Source organism: Antrostomus carolinensis, unplaced genomic scaffold (genome assembly GCF_000700745.2).
Source record: "Antrostomus carolinensis isolate BGI_N321 unplaced genomic scaffold, ASM70074v2 scaffold11435, whole genome shotgun sequence".
In the NCBI taxonomy this organism is placed as follows: domain Eukaryota; kingdom Metazoa; phylum Chordata; class Aves; order Caprimulgiformes; family Caprimulgidae; genus Antrostomus; species Antrostomus carolinensis.
Window position 1 is genome coordinate 53,316 of NW_010318445.1, and position 16,571 is coordinate 69,886.

Sequence of the window (16,571 nt, forward strand, 5' to 3'; positions counted from 1 at the left end):
TGGGCTGCCTCTTGAAATACAAGTTTTCAGTCTGTGCTAGGCAGTGTACACAGACATATATGCATCTTTGTATGTGTACTTCTGTCATGCAGAAAAATAACTTTTGAAATTTATTTCAAATGCAAACCATACCAAATTTATTTGAACTTGCATATGATATCACTGGGAAAAGCTTTGTCAGGTAGAGAATTAAATTTAATGGATACAATAGTGGCTAACTTGGTCTCTTGAATCATAGTTCTTGCTTCTTCAGCTTGTGTCTTGAAGGCATGTCTGAAAGGCATGTTCCAATTCAATTTTCTAAGCTTAAAAACCACAGTAAACTAGACACTTTCTCCACCTGTTTAGCTCTGCAAATGTTGTTCAGTCATAGGTGTCATAAATAGAATACACACCATCTTTTTTCCATGCCACGTGCTTACTTAAGCATGAATATAAAATGAACAAGTTTGTGCAGAATCCACTCCTTCCCACCTGCATCCCTCCCTGAGAAAAGGCCTTTCATCATTTTTACAATTTGTAGTAATTATCATAAAGATTAAGATAACTTTTACTGTAGAAATTGGCTTTTACTGATGTTTACAAGTATTATCCAAATAACTTCAAGTAACTCCTTTAATTTTTCTTATTTTCCTCAGAAGAAAAAAAAAAGTGCTTGTATCTAGTGCTGTGCTTTTGAAGTAAGTTTTTTCTTGCTACATTGGATGCTCTGGAGAAACAAAACAGTCTTAATTTGCCTCAGCAGAAACGTTGTGGTACTAAAATAAATTTCTTATGTGAAAGCACATATTACATGACGTGCATCTATACTGAGGATATACAGTGGTTTAAGGTAAACATTTATTAGCAGGCACTTGGTATTGATTGATTATTCACAAGTGCTTAATTCAGGAATGAGATCCAGAAGTTATCTCAAATAAGCACTTGGAAAAACATTATATTTTATCATGTATTTTACAGAATATTTCAGAAATATGTAGGAATATTTTAAAGGTTGGGGGTTTTTTTTAAGGTGTGAAAAATGAAAAAGTACGGGGCGGGGGGGGGGAGTATATTTAGTATAGTGGTGAAATCACTAGTCTGTAAAGCCTTTTTTCTAGTCTGTATATAAAGGACTTTCTCCTAAATGCTGTAAGAAATTAAGAACAAAAGCCCTAGATAACTAGTCTTGACTCTTATGCCACTGACTTTTGAAATTCTAGTATTTTTGCATGTGGAATAAGGGTCCTTGCCTCCAAACTGAATCTTGTATCTATTGGGAGCCAGTTTTACCAAACTCTGATGTGGGTAAAAGGAGGAAATGTTTGACTTTTGGATTCATAAATAAATAAATGAAGGAGCTACTCAAGGTTTTGGCATGGAAGTTGTGGGGGAACATAACAATTCAGAGAATTGGGAGTAAGGAGCCAAATGCATTCAGTAACGTGTTACATGTCTGCATTTGGTGACATTGAAGCTGCAGCCATGTAATTTCTGATTAGCATTGTTAAGTATTAAAAACTGTACACAGCTAATTGCTGAAGATACCATATTAACATTACCTTTTTTGGTGTACAGTGATATTAGATGTATGTGTCTATAGACTCAAATGTTGAGATTTAATAAAAGGCTTATCCCTTTTAGAGGACTGAGTGCTCTTATATTTAGTACTTTTTTTGTAGTGGATGGCATACTAGTATTACAATAGTGATTCTAAATTTGTTAAGTAACTGGATGTTACTATAGTAGCAGCACTTTGTTGTTTATAGTACTAGTCTATATCTGTCTCTGCCCAATTTATTGAACATCACAACACCCCCAGGAGAAGCTTACTACTGGGGGCACCCATTATACTTCTTCCTGTGTCAAAATCCTGTAAAACTCTGATATCATTCTTCATTCATAACTGGATTCCCCCCCCCCCTTCCATTCACTTTGTTTTCGGTTCTTTTATACTATTGCCTTCCTTTCTTTGGGTCTTCTGCTTTTAGTCAGTGCATAGTTCTTTACTGTTAAATCGTCTCTGTGCTGTTGCCTTTAATTCCTTTAAATACTCTTCATCCAAAGACTGATTGAGGGTTTCGTAGAGTAAGTGAAATTCTGCTGTTAAAAAGCATGTATTCTGACTTTAATAAACAGGTCCTGGTAGTAATACTGGGAGTCTACAATTAGATTTATGGAGGTTCTGTTTACATTGGCCTTTGTACTACAGAAGACAGTATCACTGTATGTGCCATAGCTTTAATAATACTCTTTTCTTGGTTTTTGGGACTACTTGAAATCATTGTTCATGCCCACAGGTAACACAGTCTTTGTCTTGCAGCCTTCCTTTTTTTCTATCCTCCTTTTGGAGGAGAAAACGGAGAGAGATTAGAAATGACAGTATTAATTTAGTATCTGATAGTATTAGAATTTTCAGTATTTTCTGGGAAGTGGAGAGGATTTATAAGCATGCCAAAACCCATCTGTGTTAGCCTGTGAAGACAGCAGTTAAATCTTGTGCTGCATCCAGTGTATCTTGTTAAATTTTGTCCTGTGTACAATATGTACTTCCTAGGGGAGAGGGAAGACAAACTTTATCTTTGACCTAATTTTCTGCAAGATGAAAATATAGGTCACTGGGACTAAAAGATAAGGCTAGAATTGCTGTGTATCGAGACTAAAGCTGTCATAGGTGAATATTTTGTAAGATTCCCTTTTAATACTGCCATACTTCAGTATCTAGTGACTAGAAAACAATTTGGCATGTTGGCCACCTGACAGTAGATATTGCTGATAATCTGCTTTTGGTCACATCTATAAATACCATTATTATAGAGCTATGCAGAGATCTTATTTTCTAAATACTTTAAACCCATATTGTTATATATAAAATATTAGAGATTAACAAAAATTGTATTGCTTAAACTACTAAGGAAATAGAGAAATTTTTCATGGTGTGTTCAGGTAGTAGTTCTTGATTACTGTGTTCTTGGCACGTACCAAAGACAGTCACTCTGTTGTATGGGCTCTGTTTTCTGTTTTTAAAACTTCTAGGTTCCCAACAAATCTTGAAATAATGTCACTCAGTTGGTTTTTTTTGGAAGGGAACATTGCTACTCTGAACTAAGTTTCAGTAATAATAATTTGAGCTTGAATAACCAATTGATGATTGTCATTTGCTCTACAGATGGTTCTGACTCCAGAGATAAGCCAAAGCTCTATCGTCTACAATTAAGTGTCACTGAAGTTGGAACTGAAAAATTTGACGACAATTCCATTCAGGTATGGGGGGGGGAAGCAGACTCATGACAGAACTGATGTGATCTTTGATCAGTTATGTTTAATTGGGGAAGCTAGTAAAATTATCTGTAAATCTTGTATCATTTAACTCAAGCTAGAAGGGTAAAATATTGCTGAAATTTCATGTTAATGGTCAGAACTCTTTGATTTATTTTATTTCCTCCTTCTTGCTTTAAGAAGAAAGCAAGGGTTTCATCACTTAAAATAGGGTATTCTTTCTTGTCACTAGATCAAATGGTACGTATCAGTGTGATCATAACTGCTTAATGACTTTCAAGTCCTAGTCTCAATCCCTTTGAGTGAGATAGGATTTCTTAAGTGTATACAATAAGCATAGTTGTATGAAGTTCATGCCAGGGAGTCTTTTACAGTACCCTGGGTCCACATCAGTGCAGTTAATTGACTTGTAAATACTTGCATTTTGAGATTTCACATCGAAGTGGCAAGTGGAAAAAAAACAGTTATGAACAGCATGTGATCAAAAAAGTGAAAAACTTTTCATTAAGGGATTTCTGCTGTACATTTTAGATAAATGTGTGTTTTATTATCTCACTTGCAAGGAAAATTGAAGTGAAACTCAACTGATTTTAGTACCACTTACCTGTGTTAAACTCGTAAGCAAGCAAAGTTCAGTTGCTAGTCTGTAAACGGGGTAAGCTGCAGCTCAATCTTTTTATTTTAATTTCTGCTGCGGTGTAATTTAGTTTATTCCATGTTGATTAATTCTGTTTCCAGTTATTTGGTCCAGGAATCCAGCCTCATCACTGTGACCTCACTAATATGGATGGAGTTGTTACTGTAACCCCAAGAAGCATTGATGCCGAAACCTACGTGGAAGGTCAGCGTATTTCAGAAACGACTATGCTGCAGAGCGGAATGAAGGTTCAGTTTGGGTCATCTCATGTATTTAAGTTTGTGGATCCCACTCAGGACCACATTATTCCTAAAAGACCTATTGATGCAAGTCTTATGGTCAAAGGTCCAAGGCATAAAACTGGGTGAGTACAATAACTTATTTTCTTACCATTGAGCTGAAGGAGTGAGCCTTGGAAAAATTAGAGTGTAAGGTCGTTATAAATGGCCTGTGACTAGAGTATGACTTTAAATGAGTTCTGAGTAGCTGCTTTTAAGTATTAAATATCTAATAACTATTTTAATACTTGAGCTCCACCTTGTGATTTTTTTTAGGATTAGCAAGTGTCTTTTTCATTATGAAGCATTCAGACAAATTTTCCTGAAGCTCACTTCTATGTTAAAAACAGTGAAATGCCTTCTTTTAATGTATTTGAAAGTTCATCCAGCCTCTGGGAAAAGTAAAGAATTAGCTGAATGTTTTCAGAGAGCCTTGTTTTTGTTTTTCTCAGATAGTAGCTTTTAAAATTCCACTAGAAGGATTTGGAAATGAAGTAGGGTAGTCACGAAATGACACCATCAAGATAGGCAACTAAATGTCTCAATATAGCCACCATTTTCTACAGTGTGATTACTTACCTTCTAGTTTCTGTGTTGCAAGGACTAACAGTCCAGAATTCCATCCTGTTGTTTCTCTGTATATTCATATTTTTGAGAGGTCCATAATAAAATTAGTGATTATGGATTTAGTGACTTGTAGGGCTTCAGGTATTCTATTCAATGACTATAGAGGAACAACCTTATTTTGTGAGCATGGAATAAAATACATCGTATCTTCCATCCTCTGTGGGTCCATATGAGAGTACTACTGTAGTACGCTGTGGTTTAGGGAAGAAACAAATTGGCTTGGAGATGAATGAGAGAAAGATACCTGGGAAAAGAGGCTCTTGGGATAATCTGCTGAGTTAATATAGATGTGTACTTTAACTTTTTTTTTCCTCCACTTTATTTTTATGTGGAAGTACACTGTGTGCTTGTTGTGGGACCTGACTGCAGGAAGACCTCCAGCCATTTAACTGTCATATAATATTTCTGCTTAAATCTGGAGTTCCTTCTACATCTAGCATGCAGGTCAATAAACAAATGCTCTTGCAGGTTTACACAGTCAACTGCAAAGCATGTACTACTGCAGAGCTTTACCTGGGCAGCAAAATCTCTGGCAAAGGGCTATTGCATCTTGAACAATCTTGAGTCTTTAGAATAAACAGATAATAAAATGCATTACTATGATTTGTAAATGATTTACATTATCAAGATTGTTGTACACTGAGTACTGAAGAGCTGAGCAAAAAATTGTAGCAAGTCTACTACAGTAAATACAATACCTTCAACATGTTTTTATGTGTTTTTATATTTATATCGTTTATGATGTGTATTTTTAGTTTCTCATTTGCCTGGGAAAAATGTAACTAAGCATCTGTTTTTCTGAAGGAAATTATCAGTATAAATGTTTGTAGTGTTTTTATATAAAGAATTGATGCAGTATTTTAAGAAGTGAATATTAACTGGGCTCATGGTATACCTGCTGAATTTTAATTTTCTAATTTTAGCTACTTGTTTCCTTGCTTGCTAAATGTTGACCGATATAATTTCTAAGAAGCACTTGAAATGTTATCTTGCTTTTAGAGCTGTTCAGGAAACCACATTTGATCTGGAGGGGGATGTTCACAGTGGAACAGCATTACCAGCAAGCAAGGTATTATATTACAACTAAATTTGCAATAAATAATAAATGATCATTTATAAGTTAGGCTAAAATTATAACATCGGTAGTACTTGGTAAAGTGCAGCCAGTTCATCATTCTCCCCAGCCATTTCCTGTTGTGGATGGGCTTGGATATGTGCATTTCCACTCTCCTTCCCAAAACTGTTCTATTTAAGTTTGTATTAGCATTTGTCATGCATTCCGTGCCAAGAACAGTAACTTTTTTTAGAAAGGAAAACTTGTCAAGCCTGGAATAGTTTCTTCCCAAGCTCTCCTATTGAAGGCAGGTTAAATGCAAGTAGAGGTTCATATTAGACATGATACATCACTGTCTGATGTATGTAGCATATGATTGTTGTCATCTGCGATAGGGTAAATAAATGTTTTATATAAAATGTGAAAGAGTTCCATTTTAATTTAACTAGGCTTTTAAAATTTAATGGATGTGACTTTTGACTTCAATAGAACTCCTGTGTACACATTGACTAAACAAACTGTTTCTGCAGTCGTAGTTATAAATATTTTATGAGGTGATAATCTTTGCTTGCTTGCTTTCTGCACTTTCTGTTAATAAATTCTGTGCCAGAGTTGCATTTTCCAAGAGCAAACAAATAGAGAAAAATGACACAATGGTTAATGACTTTCTTAGTGCTATGATCACATGCCTTAGATTAAATGAGAGGATGAGTTATTTCAGCAGTATGAAATGTAGTTCTCCCAGAAATGCATTTCCTTTTATGTTTTATTACTAATGTTATCAAATTGAAACACTTGTAAAGAAATTTAGTGATATTGGTGTGGCAGTGTAGGTATTAATAATACTCTGATAGCTTTTGAATATATTCTTGTTAGACTTCACTTTTTTTTCTCTTGTCACAGACTTCTGATTCAGTTTTTCTCTTTTTTTTTTTTTGTACCTTTGTTTGTGACAATGCTTTCTTTTATCTTTGATGTATTCTTCACCTCTGATAGGAATTTATTTAGTGGCATTTTGGAAGGAAAAAAGAAACTTTGTAAACTGTTAAAATGACTCAGAATTGCTCAGAATTGGAGTTTCTGACACTATTAGAGAAAAATACTTTAAGTGGACCTAGGGAAGCTTGGGAAAATTTAGGGGGTTTTTTTTCTGAATTGTGCTGTTTGAGGATGTTCATGACATCCTGTTAAATCACTGGTGAATCACTTGTTTTCTAACAGTTGCTCTTATGAATTGGCTTTTCTATTTGGAAGAGGGGTAACAGTAACTTTAATGAAAGTTCTCTGAGACCTGGTGATGAAAAGTGATTCGTGGATTGGCGTGCCAGTACTGAAAAAGTTATTTTGTTCAAACTCTTATTTTGAGATGCACTTTTTGGTAGGTTTTCCCGTGTCGAAGCAAATCATTTACTCCTAGGAATTTCTTAGGAAATGCGGAAACACTCCATATTTTACTGATGTTTTGTTTTCAACTGTTCATACTGAAAAATAATTGCTACGTATTTTGCTGCTTAAAGCAGAACGTTTTTCCCTTCTGAGAGGGTTTGATGTAGTTGGAAATCATAAATTAAAAGCTATCTATTAAGGAAATAGTGACACTGAAAGAAAAAAAAATGACATTGTATATAAAAATCTTCATAGTTTGAATTGCCATTTGTCTTGGAAAACTATGTATTGTCTAGCAGGTCAGACTTCCCTTAAGAACAGGATAAATTGTGGCATGGATCAGTGATGTAAGCACTTTGAGTTATTGCTGAAGCAGAATAGGGGAGCGTAGCCAGTTTTAAATCAGTTAATGTGTTTAACTTTGTCTCTTAGCTAAAGTTTTCATAACAATTCATTCTTACTTTATATTGATAACTATGCAACTTTTAAATAAAGACATTGGTAATTTTCAATATATATTCTGGCAACATATTAACAAATAGCTGCTCCTAACTGGCTGTTGTCATCTTTTGAATTGCAAGTGGGCTCTTTGATGCTTCATTGTGGTGAAAACACCTGCTGAGCTGCTGGATTCTGTACTGTACTCTTCTGTTTTCCCATCACTTTTCAAGCCTTAAATTGACACTTAATTTTAATGGTGCCAAGCACAAATACTGGCTAATTCAATGTTTGCATGCTAAGCACCTGTCCTGCTGTTTTGAATTAGAGCACCAGCAGGCTCGATGGTGACAGGACATCGTCAGCATCCAGCACAGCCGAACGAGGAATGGTGAAGCCGATGATTAGAATAGAACAGCAGCAAGATTACCGCAGACAGGAAAGCAGGTAGGAAATGTGTAATCCATTACTTCTTGTAATGGAAAAAAACCGGATACATTTTTCTGAAAGATCAAGCACTGTGTTAAAATATTTTAAATGACGTAATTTTTCCCTATGAGACCTTTTTTGAGGTCTCACTTCAGGTAAAACCCAGGGTTAACAACCAAAGCAAAAAAACTTCAGAACATTAAAAAAAAAAAAACCTATTGCTTTGCTTCAATATTCCTTTATTTGTAGTTCTCTTCTTGTAAAGCCAAGCTGATAGTCATGTCACCATTGTTGATTTGTGGTCAGGCATGTCATATGAAATGCCTTTAATAAAAAAAGTACAGTTATTTGGAATTTTTCATTTGTCATTGGTAAGTTGATGTGGTTTACTCTGGAGAGAGAAATAAGCAGGTCATTCCTATTTTGGCGGTCCTGTTGTTGCCAAGTCCTGTGAGCAAGAATTTTAGCTACTTCTGAATGCTTCTCTTCTAAAATTAGGTAGTTTTGTAGGTACATATAGCACCTCCTTCATGATTTTTGCTTTTATGATATAGTGGCTGTTATTAGGTAGATGAATACTATCCCATTTTGCTCATAGGCCCTTTTTTCAGGTACAGAATGATGCTTTTCATGCCCTGCATATTCATATTTGTTTCCAAAGCCGTAGTGGAAAACACTGACTTCAAATTGTATGCCATTTTCTTGCCAGTCAGTCTCCATGTATTCCTAATACCTTGTTCAAATTCAGTTTGTGCCTATCCAAAGTGAGTCAACTCCTTGTTAGACAGTGTCTTTTAATATTAGCATTGCTTCAAACATTGTCTATGTTTTCCATCATAAATAGAGAAGACCTAATGGGATACAGCCAAAGATGCTGGAATTTAGCTGGCATCATTGCAAAGCCAACTTCTCATCTTCGAAAGGTCATGGAGATCAGAGGTACTGAATGACTGGAAAAGGGCAAATACTACATACATCTACTGAAAAAAAAAAGTGCAAGATCCAGAAAATATAGACCAGTCAGCATTAACTCCAGCCCTGGGAAAACTGTAGGACAAGTCCTCGTAGAAGCTATTTCAAGGCACACAAAGGACAAGAAAGTGGCTGAGCAAAGACGGCATGGATGCACTAAGGATAAATCATGCTTGACCAACCTGACTGGCTTCCATGACGAAACAACTTGCATAGTTCATAGAATCATAGAACCATAGAATGGTTTGGATTGGAAGGGACCTTAAAGATCATCTAGTTCCAACCCCCCTGCCATCAGCAGGGACACCTTCCACTAGACCAGGTTGCTCAAAGCCTCATCCAACCTGGCCTGAAACACTTCCAGGGAGGGGGCATCCACAACTTCCTTGGGCAACCTGTTCCAGTGTCTGACCATCCTCACAGTCAAGAATTTCTTCCTAATATCTAATCTAAACCCTCTTTCAGCTTAAACCCATTTCTGCTTGTTCTGTCATTAACTGCCCTTATGAAAAGTCCTTCCCCAGCTTTCTTGTAGGCCCTTTCAGGTACTGGAAGGCTGCTATAAGATCTCCCCGGAAGTTAATGAGGGGAGAGCTCTGGGCATTATATCATCTGAGCCTAGCAAGGTGTTGACACAATCTCTCAGAACAACCTTGCTGATAAGATATGGTCTGGATCAATGGACCACAAGGTAGATGGGAAGCTGGATAAACTGCTGGGCTGAAAGAGTGATGGTTAATGGCTCAAAGTTGAACTTGGCAGCTGACCGTGAGTTGAGTTTCTTAAGGTCAATATTGGATCTGATACTACTCAGTAAGGGTATAAACAATCTGAGTGATGGAATTGAGTGCATCTTCACAAAGTTTCTGGGTCATACCAAACTTGGAGGACAGCAAATAAGCTGCAAAAAAGAGCCACTGTTCAGAGAGACCTTTGCAACAAAAATTGCATTGAGATTTAAGAAAAGCAGATGTGAAGTCCTGGACATGAGACAGAAAATGACAAGAGCAATGTAGGCTGAAGTCTTACCATTTGGATTGTAGCTCTGATGAAAAGAACCTGGGTCCTGGTGTACACCAAGCTAAACTTGAGTCAGCAATATATCCTTGCAGCAGTGAAGACAAACTACATCCTGGGCTGCATCAGCAAGAACACAGCCAGCAGATAAGGGATGTGATAATCCCACTTTACTTGACTCTTGTTAGACCACACATGGAATACTGTGTGCAGTTTTGGTGCCCCCAGTTCCCAAAAGGGTAGTTGCAGAGAAGATGGAGGTGCTGACATCACAAGAATGCTGGTTGAGAGGTGAAGAGGCAATGAGCAGAAGCTGTTTCAGCAGAAAATTGTCTAGCTGTAGGAAGCAGGGTGGGGGAAGAATCTTCACTGTGAGACTAAGTGAACACTGGCATATGTTGCCCAGAGAACTGGTAGTCTCCCTCACTGGAAATTTTCAAGATTCTGCTTGACAAGGCTCTGGATAGCCCTGGATAAAGCCTTGCTTTGGTTGGAGCACATCATCTCTAGAGGTCCCTTTCAACTTAGCCTTCTGTGTGATTGTTTTGGTTTGTTATTTTTTTCCTCTCGAGTCCAATATCTTGGTCAGTTCTGATAAAAAGAGCATACTTATGAAAAGAATGACTGGATGCCTAGAGTTACATAGCCCTGAGAAGAGAAAGCTCAGGGCAGATCTTATGAATGGATGTAAGTACTTGATGAGAGGAACTTCTTTATAGTGCGAGTGATTGAACACTGGAACAGATTGCCTAGAGAGGGTGTGGAGTCTCCATCCCTGAAGATACTAAAACCTGACTGCACAAGGTCATGAGCAGCTTGCTCCAGTTGACCCTGCTTTGAGCAGCGAAGTTGAATCAGGTGATCTCCAGAGGTCCCTTGCAATACCTCAGCAATTCTGTGATTCTGTGAAAAGAATTTTATTCAAATCTTAAGAAAAATTCAAGATGGTATTTCTGTTTACATAAACCAGTCTAAATTTAGATGAACTGCTATGATAAATGTGTGAAAGGTAAGATAAATGTGCTGCAGGGTTAAAAAGTGCAGTGATTCAAGTTGTAAAGCTTCTGGTATGAAGCTTCTGGTACCTTTAGGTGGATTTATTATTCACTAAACAGAAAACAGAGTTCAGAGAGGTGAGTGGTAGAAAAAAGAAAAAAATGGGCAGAAAAGTGTGCTTCCACCTGAACTGAATTCCTGATGTTCCAGTATTTTGTAGCAGGGACATCTTTTAAACGCTTTCAGTGAATTTACGGTAGAATACAGCTTGGTTCTACTCTGTACTCTCTTGTTAGAGTGCCCAAACATCTTTAATGTCTTTTTCGGAACTGTTTCTATTAAGGTCGCTGAAGATTTGTCTCCTTGTTGAATTACTAGTGCTTTAATTGTAATTTTCCTTGCTCATACAAGACCAACAAAACTTCTTTGTGAACTTTTTATAGCCTGTCAGAAGTTCTTGAGACTTGTACTGTTAATACTTCTTGAGTTCTAGCTATGCATTTGTATATGTATGAAGGTTATTAGGTTTCTATATTTCTGCCTTTCAGTCAGAGCACTTGTTATGAAGAGGATTATCTTGTCTTACTGCTACTCTACACAGGATTTTTCCACCTTGGTACTTGTGTGCAGAAAATGTTTTGAGAGGCATCCAGATTACACTTAGATTTGTGATAGGTACAACTGCAGAGATATTTTTCATCACCAGTGTTGACATTGATATTTTATTTCTGTATATATCTGTATATATGTGTATAGTATGTATTGTGTAATTACACTGAAAGTTATTTATCTAAATACAGCATTTCTATCACACACTCTCTTAGTTATTTTCACAGTGCTGAGATTAACAAACTAGCAAAGTCAGGCTGTCAGATTAGGAAATACCAGGCAATGAGTTGCTCAGGTAAATTGAATTGTTCGCCTTTGTTGGATCAATTTTGTGACTCTTTAGTTAGGCTTCCTCTGGGATACTCTGGTCTCATTTTTGTGAACTGTAAAGACAGTAATCATGGACTGAAGTGTCTGCTATGGTAGTTTAAAATAAACCCAAAACATCTTCACCGGGCAGTTGCAGGTTCTTGTAACTGTACAACTCGTCCACCTCTGTGCTAAGTGTCTTGTCTGTTGTGTTTGTGTGTGTTCAGCACCGCGTTCAAAGGGGAATAACAAGGGAAATAGGATTTTCTTCCAGTCACACACTGAATAGGGTTGAAGACCAAAGATTAGAACTTGGTTGCCTTATTTCTTTGTTTCTAGTCTCTAGGAGGAAAAAAAAAATATCTGAGAGCATAACCCCAATTTGCTTATTGGGTATGGTTGTTCTGATTGAAATGTGATTCTGTGAAATAGAAGATGATTACTATTTAGCGAAGGATTGTGGTCATACATCCTTGTTAGATAACTGACTTTAATTAGCATACATAAGCATATAACAGAAAAGAAAAATTTGGTTTTTTGTTCGTTTGGTTTTTTGCATTGAGTACCCTTCAGGAGTTCTTAAAAATGTGTTTGGTTGGAAATGAGAGTAGTGATATGTAAGTGGTGTTAATGGAATGCAGAAACTTAGTGATCTCTAATTTTAACATTGCTTACAAAAAAGTTTGTTTTGCTGAGCTCTTTGCTAAAGCATTATCTAGGTGACATAACTGAGCTTGTTTAGGTTTTTTCAGTTTTTTTTTTTTTAAAAAGGCAAAACCCGAAAGTACCCTTAGTTTTTTGATTTAATATATTAAAATTGCATTTTAGATCTTTTGACATCAGCCTTCGAAGTTGTCCTGTTCATTTTTGCTAGAGGAGATAGCTGAATAAAGGCAAAAATTGTCAAATATGCCACGTATATGCCTCAGTGTCCTGTCTCTGCTTTGTGGCGTGACTAAAATTTTTGCTGCTTTTTAGACCAATTTCTGAGGAGAATGAGGCTTATATAATCATATGACATGCCTTTCTTCACCTAAGTTTCTGGAGGAAGTAGATAGCTACCTCTTGTATTACATGTGGTTAAAAACTGCATGCAAAATATGTTAAGCTTTTACATATTTCCTAGGAATAGGTGCCTAAGTAGAGAGAACAGCCCAATTAATGCTTTTACTTAAGGGAGAAATGACATGTATGTTTAACCTTTTGTAGATACCAGGAAAATCAATTTCCTGTTTATTTTTCTCCTCTGTGAATTCTCTGTTAGATACTAATCAGAAAGAGTGCTGCAGTCGGTTTAAGTAAGGACATAGTTCTGGGACTCATGGAACAACTGCTGTTTCTTAACATAACATAGAAACAACCAGGTGAGGGTAGGGGCTAGATTTTACCTGCTTTTTCTCCTTGCCAGAGGAAAGGATAAATAAGTTGACCAAGTTCTCGTTGGTTTTGAGAGCATTAAAGATAGCAAAGTACATGTGTTGTAACCGAGCTGGTGTTTCAGGTAAAGCTTAATTCACTTTCTTTCATGTGTCCATGAATAATTTGTTTGAAACCCGCCCATGGCAGGTGGCAAACTGATCCTGTCAGTCTGACATACAGTGCAGAAGAGGATGTTCATTAATAACACAGACTCCGCAGTGCAAGTCTGTATTTTGTTCTGTTGTGTTGCAGACAAATACAGCTTGAATGATTCTAGAGGAAAGGTAAAAAAAAAAAGGATCCTTTTTGGGAAAGATGCTGTGTTAGCATTTGGGCCCAGTGTATTTGGAGAAATCTGTCATTTTACAGTGGAATTAGTATCACCCGTGTTGATTGCGTGTTTCAGTTGTTGTCTTCTTTCTTTAGATCTCAGGATACCCATGGACCAGAACTGATACTACCTGCCAGTATTGAATTCAGGGAAAGCTGTGAGTAAACTATGAAGTTATAAACACTAACCTGTTGACATGTTTTTCTGTAGTAATATAGTGTAATATTTCAGTCAGTTTGAAAACTTAAAGGTAATTTAAGTAAACATTGAAAAGAGTAATGACTGAACAGATGATAGCTAATCCAGTAATATAAGTGATTTTGTTGGCGATGGTGAAGAGACATCTACTGAGGTGGGTTCATGCATATCTAATTCTAATTAGATTTCAACTCTTTTTATCTTCAGTTTTTAAAATTTAACTGTGAAAAAATTGTTAATCCCACTTCCTCAACAGTACATTGAATTAATTGTCTTCTATACAGTTCTCCATTTTTTGGATAATAGATTGCATCTTGTTCAAAATCAATTTTTTATAAAATTTGATTAAGTTTAAATTTAATTTAAAACTTAACCTTTTGTTATCTTGCTCCCCATGTTTTTAAGGTCTCAGATCTGGTAGAAAAATATCATACCAGAGATTTGTCCAGATTTCAAATATTGGAAACTAAATAGATTTGTGAGTAAGCAAAGACAGATTTTTATTAGTATAAAATTCCCTATAATAAGGAAGCTTTGTAGGAATAGAATGGACAAGAGAAACCTTGCATTTTTGTTCCATTGAAGATGTAGATTTTCAGCAAAGAGATAGGAGATAGAACAGAAATGTTTCCTAATGGTCAGATTTTCTAGCTTTGTATAGAAGTGTGTTGTTACTGAAGTAACTGTAGCACATAATAGATGCTTAATTTAGAGTTCATGTTCCTGTATGTTGCTCCCCTCCCCCCATCTCCTCTCCAAAAAGAAATACTCTATGCCTCAAGTTATTAAATTGATTTATTTCATTTTCTTTCTGTCTTTGGCTTTACAACATGATTTTTTCCTCTTTTCTCTACAGCTGAAGATGCCTTCTTGTCTGCCATTATAAATTACACAAATAGCTCGACAGTTCATTTTAAGTTGTCACCTACGTATGTTTTGTATATGACATGTCGGTATGTATTGTCATGCCAGTACAGACCTGACATCACTCCTACTGAGCGTACTCACAAAGTCATTGCAATAGTCAACAAGATGGTGAACATGATGGAAGGAGTTATACAGGTGAGTTTCTCTGCAAAAACACGTCAAGGGAATTAAATGCATGTTGTAGATTATCTAAGTAACCTTCTTAGTCTTTTTCTTAGTGTTTAACCAGCTATTGTTAAGGGTCAGATTAATACCTGCATTGATTTTCCATATGAAGTCTTGCTTTTGTGTCAATTAATAATGTGAGTGGTAAAAAACTCTCTCCTGCGTAATGTGGGAGGTTAGGGAGGGGCCGTTGCTCTGAGGATATGTTATCTGACAAGAAGTTATTTTTCTCTTCTCCAGAAGGTAAGATCTTTGCAAGCTGTAAGCTCTTGTGAAACAAGTTGGGTGTGCTTCTTAAGGAATATAATATAGATAGCAGTTGTTCACACTGATTGATGCTTGAAGTGGACATATTAAAAAGAAATGTGACTTCTGAATTTTGACCCTGTTACTTTACAAATTCCATAGCAGCAAAAATGGTAATAAAACTGGACTTTTTGAACCAAGCCAATAGAATTGCTTTGTAAAGAGGAATAAAAGTCCTCAAACATTCCAGTATTTTATATGTAGTCTGATGCTATTACATATGCAAAAATTCCACAGAAGCACAGGGGGAGTTCTGTTTTGTGTAGGAATGCAGGGTAAGATCCACTGGGTTGCCTGTGAAATTAGACAATACCCTGCATTGTGTAACTGTTGATAAAATGTAATGGTCATTTCCTAAGAACAGAGTGGTAGTTCAGGTATTCTTACTAACTAATTAATTATTGCAGCTTATTTGCTTACAGTTTTTCTCGGAGGAAAAATTGAAATGTATTTCTATATTTATTAAAACATGACATGTTAATTGCAAAAAGTACTTCCATAGTAGGCTGTATACAGCAAGGACCCTGCAGTACAAGCATAAAAAATGAATCAATCCTGCTTTGGAGAGTTTAGAATGTAAGTGTTACACAACAGATTAATTAACGGAAAAGAGGAAAGTAAGCAAGAGAGTGACATGAAGGTCACAGGAAACAAAAACTGTTCGGCTTTTGTTCAGGTTTTCAAAAAAATTAGTGGAATTTTCAGTGTGGAGAATGTTATAGACAGCTATGTAAACAGTTACAGCAGTCTCCCACATTTCAAAAGGAAGAAGGGGAGACAATAGAGTGTTGAAGGCACTTTACGGTAAGAGGACTAGCCTTTCATGTATGTTCTTGAAGCTCATGAGAGTTTGAAAGGTGGATTCAATACGAAGAAAAGAATGAGTACATTGCTTTGAATCTTGATGCTGTGGTAAATGGATATTTGATAAAACTGAAATGATATTAAAAGTTTGATATTCAAGTTCTGCAATTAAAATAATGATCAGGCTGTGGAAGAGTGATTTTGTTCAAGTCAGAGGGGGCACTGTGGCAGTAGTGGTGAACGTGAAATGCAAAGAGCCTTAACATAAGCAATTTAGTTGGGAGAATTGAAAGCAAACAAAGGTAGGCTTCAAATATAATCTGGAAGTTCCAGGGCTGAATCAAAGAAAATGTATCTGTTTACATAACTAATGTAAACTGGTAACAATGAGCCAGAAAATATGTGGGGGGA

The 16,571-nt window shown here is 36.3% G+C and overlaps 1 protein-coding gene across 3 annotated transcripts in view; it reads left to right on the forward strand.

The window, feature by feature from the left end:
• AFDN (afadin, adherens junction formation factor) overlaps nucleotides 1-16,571 on the forward strand; it is a 92,282-nt gene that overhangs the window by 17,239 nt on the left and 58,472 nt on the right. For all 3 annotated transcript variants that reach the window (XM_029085176.1, XM_010168900.1, XM_010168899.1), the window contains 6 exons: nucleotides 3,149-3,243; nucleotides 3,997-4,259; nucleotides 5,800-5,869; nucleotides 8,007-8,125; nucleotides 13,856-13,917; nucleotides 14,815-15,020. In XM_029085176.1, the coding sequence (XP_028941009.1) occupies nucleotides 3,149-3,243; nucleotides 3,997-4,259; nucleotides 5,800-5,869; nucleotides 8,007-8,125; nucleotides 13,856-13,917; nucleotides 14,815-15,020 (815 nt within the window). The remainder of the gene's footprint in view (nucleotides 1-3,148; nucleotides 3,244-3,996; nucleotides 4,260-5,799; nucleotides 5,870-8,006; nucleotides 8,126-13,855; nucleotides 13,918-14,814; nucleotides 15,021-16,571) is intronic.